Source organism: Monodon monoceros, unplaced genomic scaffold, assembly GCF_005190385.1.
Source record: "Monodon monoceros isolate NGI ecotype Baffin Bay Population unplaced genomic scaffold, NGI_Narwhal_1 Contig35_ctg1, whole genome shotgun sequence".
Classification (NCBI taxonomy): Eukaryota; Metazoa; Chordata; class Mammalia; order Artiodactyla; family Monodontidae; genus Monodon; species Monodon monoceros.
In genome coordinates, this window is record NW_021699516.1 from 9,008 (window position 1) to 19,206 (window position 10,199).

The 10,199-nt window shown below is 48.5% G+C and overlaps 1 protein-coding gene across 1 annotated transcript; it reads right to left on the bottom strand.

The window, feature by feature from the left end:
* Nucleotides 1-4,463: 4,463 nt before the first annotated feature.
* LOC114906611 (integrin alpha-M-like) lies at nt 4,464-9,562 on the bottom strand (the record flags this gene model as incomplete). The annotated part of the gene is made up of 9 exons (XM_029241547.1): nt 4,464-5,559; nt 6,006-6,116; nt 6,343-6,444; nt 6,530-6,643; nt 6,802-6,885; nt 7,085-7,192; nt 8,047-8,122; nt 8,471-8,554; nt 9,423-9,562. Coding segments are annotated over 9 exons (891 nt in total), but the record flags the coding sequence as incomplete, so codon positions are not given.
* Nucleotides 9,563-10,199: the final 637 nt, after the last annotated feature.

A 10,199-nucleotide genomic window follows, 5' to 3' on the forward strand; every position in this document is an offset into this window, starting at 1 on the left:
GCAGGATACAAAATTAATGCACAGAAATCTCTTGCATTCCTATACACTAATGATGAAAAATCTGAAAGAGAAATTAAGGAAACACTCCCATTTACCATTGCAACAAAAAGAATAAAATACCTAGGAATAAACCTACCTAGGGAGACAAAAGACCTGTATGCAGAAAACTATAAGACACTGATGAAAGAAATTAAAGATGATACAAACAGTTGGAGAGATATACCATGTTCTTGGATTAGAATAATCAATATTGTGAAAATGACTATACTACCTAAAGCAATCTACAGATTCAATGCAATCCCTATCAAACTACCACTGGCATTTTTCACAGAACTAGAACAAAAAAATTCACAAGTTGTATGGAAACACAAAAGACCCCGAATAGCCAAAGCAATCTTGAGAAAGAAAAACGGAGCTGGAGGAATCAGACTCCCTGACTTCAGACTATACTACAAAGCTACAGTAATCAAGACAGTATGGTACTGGCACAAAAACAGAAATATAGCTCAATGGAACAGGATAGAAAGCCCAGAGATAAGCCCACGCACATATGGTCACCTTATTTTTGATAAAGGAGGCAAGAAATTACAATGGAGAAAAGACAGCCTCTTCAATAAGTGGTGCTGGGAAAACTGGACAGCTACATGTAAAAGAATGAAATTAGAGCACTCCCTAACACCATACACAAAAATAAACTCAAAATGGATTAAAGACCTAAATGTAAGGCCAGGCATCATCAAACTCTTAGAGGAAAACATAGGCAGAACACTCTACCACATAAATCACAGCAAGATCCTTTTTGACCCACCTCCTACAGAAATGGAAATAAAAACAAAAATAAACAAATGGGACCTAATGAAACTTAAAAGCTTTTGCACAGCAAAGGAAACCATAAACAAGATGAAAAGACAACACTTAGAACGGAAGAAAATATTTGCAAATGAAGCAACGGACAAAGGATTAATCTCCAAACTTTACAAGCAGCTCAATATCAAAAAAACAAACAACCCAATCCAAAAATGGGCAGAAGACCTAAATAGACATTTCTCCAAAGAAGATATACAGATTGCCAACAAACACATGAAAGAATGCTCAACATCACTAACCATTAGAGAGATGCAAATCAAAACTACCATGAGATATCACCTCACACCAGTCAGAATGGCCATTATCAAAAAAATCTACAAACAATAAATGCTGGAGAGGGTGTGGAGAAAAGGGAACCCTCTTGCACTGTTGGTGGGAATGTAAACTGATACAGCCACTATGGAGAACAATATGGAGGGTCCTTAAAAATCTAAAAATAGAACTACCATATGACCCAGCAATCCCACTACTGGGCATATAACCTGAGAAAACCATAATTCAAAAAGAGTCATGTACCAAAATGTTCATTGCAGCTCTATTTACAATAGCCAGGACATGGAAGCAACCTAAGTGTCCATCGACAGATAAATGGATAAAGAAGATGTGGCACATATATACAGTGGAATATTACTCAGCCATAAAAAGAAACGAAATTGAGTTATTTGCAGTGAGGTGGATGGATCTAGAGTCTGTCATACAGACTGAAGTAAGTCAGAAAGAGAAAAACAAACACCGTATGCTAACACATATACATGGAATTTTTTTAAAAAAATGGTCATGAAGAACATAGGGGCAGGATGGGAATAAAGATGCAGACCTACTAGAGAACGGACTTGAGGACATGGGGAGGGGGAAGGGTAAGCTGGGACAAAGTGAGAGAGTGGCATTTACATAATACACTACCAAATGTAAAACTGATAGCTAGTGGGAAGAAGCCACATAGCACAGGGAGATCAGCTTGGTGCTTTGTGATCACCTAGAGGGGTGGGAAGGAGGGAGACACAAGAGGGAAGAGATATGGGGATATATGTATATGTATAGCTGATTCACTTTGTTATAAAGCAGAAACTAACACACCATTGTAAAGCAATTATACTCCAATAAAGATGTTAAAAAAATAAAATAAAATAAAATTGAAAAAAGAATAAATGGTGCACCAGAACATTCACACTCCAGCTGGTGAAAAGATGGCAAGGAGGAAAGGAGCATACTCCTTCTCTCAAAGGACCTGACTCCAAAGTTGTTCACTCACTCTACTCACATGCCCTTCATCAGAATCTAGCTACATGGCCACACCTAGCCACAAAGGAAAATGGGAAATGTTCTTTCATTGTTTGGCTGTATTAGTTATCCATTGCATCATAACCAGCCACTTCAAAATACAGTGGATTGAAACATCCACAATTTATGATTTCTCACAGTTCTGGGAAGTGACAATCTGGGCAGTTCTTTTGTTGGACTTGCCTGTAGCCACAGCTGTTGGACGGTTGGACTGGGCTGGAAGGTCAAATGTGGACTCATGCATGTGGTTGTGCTGGCTTGTCAGCTGAGGGCCTCAGCTGTCTCATTCTCCAATAGGCTAGCTGGGTCTCAGCACAGTGGTCTCAGGAGTCTGAGAGGGTGAGCACAGAAGCTGCAGTGCTTCTGACGGCCCAGGAACTTGAACAATAGCCCTTCTACCACATTCCATTGGTCAAAGCAAAGCACAAGAGCAGCCCAGATTCCAGAGGCTAGAGAGGAAGACCCCACCACTTGATGGGAGCAGCAGCAATGTCACATTGCAAGGGAGTGGGATGCAGGGAAACACAATTCACTGAGGGTCATAACTATTAATATAACAATATAACAATCTTCCATGGTGTCCCCGATAAGAACCTATTACTAAGTAAGAAAAGAAGGGTAGAGACTGCAGAGATTTGTTTATTCTGAACCCCAAAAAGTAAAAACAAGGACAGACTTTCCTGGGTTTATCTGCTTCTCACCAGAGGTTTATGGCCCTGTTTATTAGTAACTTTGTGATCATGCTAGGGTAATTTGTCACTACAAATAATTTACTTTTTATCCTATCATAAAGCTCCTATCTGACTGAATTCAACACAAGTTTCCAGTGCAAAGAGGCCAATGTGGACTCTGAGCCTTGACTGCCCATCCAAGGACAGGTGCCTGCAAGTACAGAGGCCCTCTCTTTTCTGGGTCAGTTAAGGACATTTGGAGATCTTGAGGTCTTTTGTCTTTCAACATAAGGAAGAAGAAAATGGATTTTTAATGGATTTTGAAGTCAGAAGAAGAAATTGTGTAGAACAATTTCAAGTGACATGTGTTGCAACACCCCCAAAGATACAAAGGGCCATTATCTTATCAGTCATCCTTTGATGACATCCAATTGCGCTTTGAATAAAACTCAAACTCCTCACTCTAGTTTACAGAGCACATATGCCCAAGCTCCTGCCCACTCTTTTAGCCCCACCTGTGCTGCCCTCTGACTGGAAGACTCTTGCCCCTACTTGAGTCAGGGGTCGCCTCCCCTAGGACACTTCCCTCACCTGCCTTCCTTCCTATCACATCTGGAGCAGATGTCCATCTAAGCCATGATTTTCTTGTATCTCGATGAACTGCATGCAATTGCCACTTTTGTCAACAAACGTGTCAGCGATTTCATAAGGTTCACCTGATATTATAACAGCTAAACAACAGCCACTCTCTCCCCCCTACCTCCCTCGTGCCTGCTGCAGGCCATTCCTCTGAGGCCATTGGGACAGCTAAAGAGAAAAGCTTTGGAGCCAGACAGAAACAGGTTTGAATCCCACCTCCGTCTCCTCTTTATCTGTACGACCTCAGGCAATTGAGATGATCTCTCTAAGTGTCAGCTTCCTCATAAGTGAGATTCAGACATCAGTAAATAGCGAGAGATGGCCACTTAACAGGACTGATGTGAGCATTAGGATGGGTGCTAAGGGCAGAGTCGTGGGTACTGCACTGGCAAAGGTTGGGTGATGGGCAGTGGGAGAACGCCCCAGAGGAGGGAGGGCTACCTAGAAACAGCTATCAAAACTTCATCTGTACACACTCTTCATAGCAAATGCTGTTGGTACCCTGCCTGGATCCCTGTGGGCCTTGCCAGGGGCTGTGCTCACCTGGCAGACTTCCAACTGGCAGCATCTGTAGCCCTTTCTCTGGCCACCAGAGCTGCTCTGCCTACATTCAGGGCCGGCCCAGAGGTGCCGGGGAATTAGCACTTCCTTCCCCACGAAGAGCAACCCTCAGCCAATAACTATGTGGAACTGGTATATCCACGCGCCAGCTCCTTCTCTACTCGGGTGGGAAGTATCAAGGTGCTTGTTCTACTTTGCGTCCCAGACCTCCCCGGTGGGGTTACACTCCAGGAGCTCATAACGGTCCCTCTGTTGATAATATACCCTTTACTGGCTGCCTTTCCCTCCCCAGCTCACGTCCCTCCCCCACTGGTATTTCCTGGAGTCTCTCTTAAATAAGCTTCTTTCACTCAAATTCTTCTCTTGGGGTTGCTTCTGGCAGAATTCAGACTTCCGGGAATGTATCCTATAAATTGTCTTACACATATGCAAAAATGACATGTATTCAATTTATTAATTCACCATTGTTTGTCATTGCGAGAAGTTGGAAATAATGTATCAGAGGGAGACGGTTAAGGACGTTAGGATCCACCCACACAGTGGAACGTGGTGCGTATATAAAAGAATGAAAAAGTACTTTATGTCTTCATATAAAACAATGTCTGAGCCGTATTAATGAAAAAAGCAAGATGCAGACAGTATAAACAACGCATGCTGCCATTTGTGTAAAAAAGCTTGTGCGTGTGTATGTGTGTGTGTGTTTGCATATGCCTAGAATCTTTGTGAAGGAGACCCCCAAATGCATAACCTGGACTACCCTTTACAAGAGACCTAAATGGCTGGCAGACCAGGATGGAATGGAAACTTCATTACACACCCTTGCTTGTCTTTTGATTTTGATACTACATACCTGTTCATCCATTCAAAAAATAAAAGTAGCATTAAAATAATAAAGTGAATACATAAAGGGAGGTGCACCATTGTGCACCGGACACATCAGCTCTAGTGCGGAATGGGTTGGACAGGTTCCTGCTGGCTTGTCCGGGTAGGCTCAGGCCCAGCTGCATGGGTTCCTGCTGGCCTGCGGGCTCACCTACTAAAGGAGGTCTCACTTCCTATAGCCGGGGGAGGATTTCTTGCACTTCCCTTTGTGTTCGCCTGCAAGAGCTGCCATCACCTCTGTCCCCGAGGAAGAACCAATGGCACCTTCACCCACACACAAGGAAGCCCAAGCAGCTCCCTTCTGCCTGAGATTTGTGCCGAAGGCACTTGTCCTCATGCAAGAGAGATCTGAGCCACACACACAATTCACACTCGTGCATGCACGCGCGCACACACACACACACACACACACACACACACAGGAATGGAAACCCAAGCAGGTTGCTCCTGAGTGAGACATCACCGCCCTGGTCTCCCAACAGATGTGTCCATCCAGCAGCCTGGGGACCCGCTCACTCTTCGGTCTGACCACATCCTGTTTGCTGCAGGGGAGGCCACTCAGCAAGGAGTGGGGAAGGAGCTGCTGTTACTGCGGGGGAGCAGTTTCAGGGCCAGCTTCAGTTATCATGTCCTTGTACTGTCGTTTGAAGAAGCCAAGCTGTGGAGGCAGAGACAGGGGAGTAAGGGCACCAAGGCCAGGAGGGCGAGTGAAAGCTATGCAGGCCAGGCTGGGAGATGGTGGGACCAAGAGATGCAAAGAATAACGTGGCGGAGTGCAGAATAGATCTGGGGAAAGTGGGACAGGGAGGGGGATGGCATCACTCTTGAGAAAGAAAAGAGGGAAAGAAATCTAAAATATAATAATAAGTACACTTTATATAGTGTTTACTCTGTACCAGAGACTATTCTAAGTGCTCTAGAGATACGAACCCAAAGAGCTCCACAGGATGGGTATTTATAGTCTCATTTTACAGCTGAAGAAACTGAGGCTCTGTGAGCTGCCCGAGGCACAGCTGGGAGCTGAACCCAGGAAGGCGCTGCTGAGTGAGAAGCCGTGGGGGTGGGGGGAGGGGAGGGGCAGGAAGAGGGCCCCGGGGGACTTACCTTGTACAGGCCACCCGTGATGAGGGCCAGGAGTAACAGCCCCCCAGCCGAACTGCCCACGATCAACGGGACAGGGTTATGTACTTCGTAAGGCTCCACCTTGGTCTCTGTCTGGAGCAGGGAGAGGGGGAGGGGGGGCATCAGGGGAGAAAGACTCTGAATTTCTGGGGGTTCCCCAGTCAGACCTTGTGTGCTCCCCGAACCCCGTGACTAAACCCCCTGTGCCCCCCAACCCCAGCCCTCACTCCTCCTTCCCGGCCCCCCCAACCTCTCTCTCTCCCACAAGCCCAGCCCCCTCTCCTGCCTCCAGCGGTTCTTCTGTGTCCGAGACAGATACCTGGGCCCTCACAAACGCGCCCTGTCCTGGGAGCAGGGCAAACTCCGAATCATCAAACAAGATCTCCGCCGTGCTCACAACCTGAAGATGGTTATGCAAAGTCTGTGGGAGAGAGAGGATGGGAGCTGGACCCATTGGCCCTGGAGGATCTCGTCTGTGCCCAGCCAAGCCTCAGGCGCCCACATACCTTGATGTACCAGTCAAATGAGAGGTTGCCCTTGAGGGTGACCTTGAATTCTTCCTGGACACCAAAGGACGGGATGTCACACTGGATTCTCTGGCAGACAGCGATGGAGCAGTTCTGGGGAAGGGAGGAGGGGAGAGAGGTGAGCAGGAAAGCTGGATGCAGGCCACATCCCATGCACTCAGCCGGCAGTTGAGAGCCGGTACTGGGCCCAGGTGAGGGGGCAGTGCGGAGTCTGCGTGCAGCCCCGAGGCTGAGGCTGGGCTTAGTCTCACCAGCAGTGGGGCCTTCTTAAGCTCCCCCAGGAAGTCAGAGTGACGAGGGTCAATCTTGTTGGTGTGGCATCTACTGGAGAGGTTCTGAGGAAAGAGGGACACTGTGAGGACGGATTGAAGCGAGGGCTCCTGGGTCCACCCTCCGGGAGGTGAAAAAACCGAGGTCCAGGAGAGGGTCAGAAATGGCTCCAAAACCCAACAGAGGAAACAGAAGTGATTTTAGGAAAGACCAGGGCTGTGGAGAAAGGAGTTGGGCCCAATCCTCAGGCCCAGCTGTGCTTACCTGGGAGAAGGTGACTTGGAGCTGGTCCCACACGGTCACCTGGTTCAGCTGGATGGGGACCAAGAAGACCACGCTGATGGGGAGCTTCCTCCCGCCCAGGTTGTTGAACTGCGTTGGGTGGGGAGGGGCAGATATCAGGGTTCTGGCCTTTCTGCCCCCACCAGCAACTAGAGTCAGGCTCCCCACTCCCGAAAGCCCAGTACTGAATCAGGCCTCACAGACCCAAGCATCCTGCCTCTCGATGCTTTCTGAGAGACAGGAGAGCACAGGGGTTAAACACCCATTCCAGAGCCAGACAGGCTGGCGGAAGCAGTGGCTCTTCCACTCTCTAGGGGTGAGACTGTGGGCATTTTCTGTTAGCCTCTCTGAGCCCCAGTTTCTTCGTCTATAAACTGGGGGAGACAACAGTACCTCCGTCACAGGGTCATTACGAGGGTAAAATGAGTTAATTACATACATGTATGTATACACATACGGATGCACGTGGTGGTGTGTGTGGATTCACAGCAAGCTTAGAACAGAGCCTGGCCCAAAGCAGGCACCTCATGCATGTTTCCCATCTTTTTTTTTTTTTTTTTTTTTGCGGTACGCAGGCCTCTCACTGTTGTGGCCTCTCCCGTTGCGGAGCACAGCCTCCGGACGCACAGGCTCAGCGGCCATGGCTCACGGGCCCAGCCGCTCCGCGGCATGTGGGATCCTCCCAGACCGGGACACGAACCCATGTCCCCTGCATCGGCAGGCGGACTCTCAACTACTGAGCCACCAGGGAAGCCCTCCCATCATATTTTTTTTGGCCACGCGGCATGCGGGATCCTAGTTCCCCGACCAAGGATCAAACCCATGCCCACTGCATTGGAAGGCGAAGTCTTAACCACTGGACTGCCCGGGAAGTCCCTCCTACCATTCTTCCTGTGTTCCCATCATCTCGATTTCCCTCCCCAGGCTCCTTCTCAGCTCCCCACCTGATACTGATGCTCTATAATGTGGCGGGTCTTCTCTGAGGCTGTGAAGTTGAGATATTTGGTCGAGACCTCAAGGCTGATGGGAGAAAGAAGAAGGGGCAGGAGGTGACAGAACATCAGGGGAGTCCTGGGAGGGGGTCTTGGGCTAAGTGTGTAAAGGGGTGAACAGGCACGCGGGTAATGCAGCCCTGAAGGGGTGCGAGCGGGATGGTGTGCAGGGGCAGTGCGGGTGGGACCTCCAGCATGTGCCAGTTTGGGCCCCTCACACACACACATACACATGCACGTACAGACACACACGTGCGCACACATATCCTCAGACTCACTCACAGGCACACGTGCACAGACTCGTGCACACAGGTACTCAATGTGCCATGTCCAGCCCAGTGGTGAAGGCAGAACTGAAAGCCCCAGCAGCCAGTACCTGGTGACCACCACGTAGACAGAGTATTTCACAGGCAGCTGCAGCTGGAATTCGGTTTTGTTGTTCCCAGGTATGTTTTTCTCACTGAAGGGAAACAGAGAGCTCTGGTCAGCTCTTGAGAATTGAGAATCAGCCTTTCCTTCTCCTTCTTCCTCTCCCTCACCCTCCGTCGCCAACCAACCACCAAGTCCTGTCCTCTCAGCATCCTAAACGCTGTCCTCTAAATCCAACAGAGGAAACAGAGATTATAGGAAAGACTAGGGCCGCCCCTGTGTAGCCCAGGCCCATCCCCACTCACCAGGACGGAAGCCTGCAGAAGAGTGCCTTCTTCTCACTGGTCCCCTGAATTCAAAATGACTCCCACTCCAATCCCCCCGCTCCTGGAGAGTGATCTTTCTAGCATGCAAAGGTGATCACATCACTCCCAAGTTAAGTTGCAAATTCCCTAAGAGCACTCGTCGATCATTTCATGACACGGCCCATGTCTAACCAACTCCTTCAATCCTGCCTCCTGTGCTCAGACTCAGCCTGACCTTTGCAGTCTCCGGGCTTTGCTTGGTCCACACTTCCTTCTCTCTGTCTTCATGCCCAGCCTCAATTCATGCCTTTGCTTGGCTAACTCACGGCCTGGATGTATAGTCTTCTCTGAACACCAATCTCCCAAGAAGACTGGACATCACTCATTTCATACTGTATCATAATCATAGGCTTTCCTGTCTGTCTTTGCCCCTAAATTATAACCTCTGTGAGGGCAAGAGTCACAGCTGTCTTGTCCATTGCTGTCCCACCAGCACAGGGGGCCACGCCTGGCACGTGGTGGGTGCTCAGTTGGTGTTTCTTGAGTAAACAAATGAGCTGAAGGGAGAACCAGTGGGGAGAGGGCAATGGTCCACCCTGAGCAGGGGAGCCGGGGGCTGGGGCCTCAAAATGGAGGAGGCCAGGCATAGCGCACCTGGTCACGTTGGCCTTGAGAAGTAGTTTGTTTCCAAAGAAAGCATCAGGGTTCACGTCAAATGTGATATTGAAGGTGATCTGGAGTTGGAGAAAGAAGAGACGGTGACAAGAGTAAGAGAGAAGGAACAACCCATTCAGCTAAAGAATGGGTAAATAAAATGTGGCACATCCGTACAACAGAATATTATTCAGCCGTCAAAGGAATCTGAATATTAATACATCCTACAACACGGGTGATCCTTGAAAGCATGATGCTCCGTCAAAGAAGCAAACCTATTATATGATTCCATTCATATGAAACATCCAGAATAGGTGACTCTCAAGACAGCAAATAGATTAGTGGTTGCCTAAGGCTGGGAGAGATGGGACGACACAGGCCCATGGCTGAGGGGAGCAGGGTCTTTTCTTGGGGTAATAAAATACTCTAACATTGATCATGGTGATGGATGCACAGCACTGCGAACATTGCAAAAGCCACTGGATTGTATACTTGAAGTGGGTGAATTGTGTGGTAGATGAATTTTATCTCAATAAAGCTGTTTTTCAAAAAAAAGAAACATCTACTTTAAAAAAAAAAAAAAAGAAGGGGGCTTCCCTGGTGGCGCAGTGGTTGAGAGTCCGCCTGCTGATGCAGGGGACACGGGTTCGTGCCCCAGTCCGGGAAGATCCCACATGCCGCGGAGCGGCTGGGCCCGTGAGCCATGGCCACTGAGCCTGTGCGTCCGGAGCCTGTGCTCCGCAACGGGAGAGGTCACAACAGTGAGAGGCCCACGTA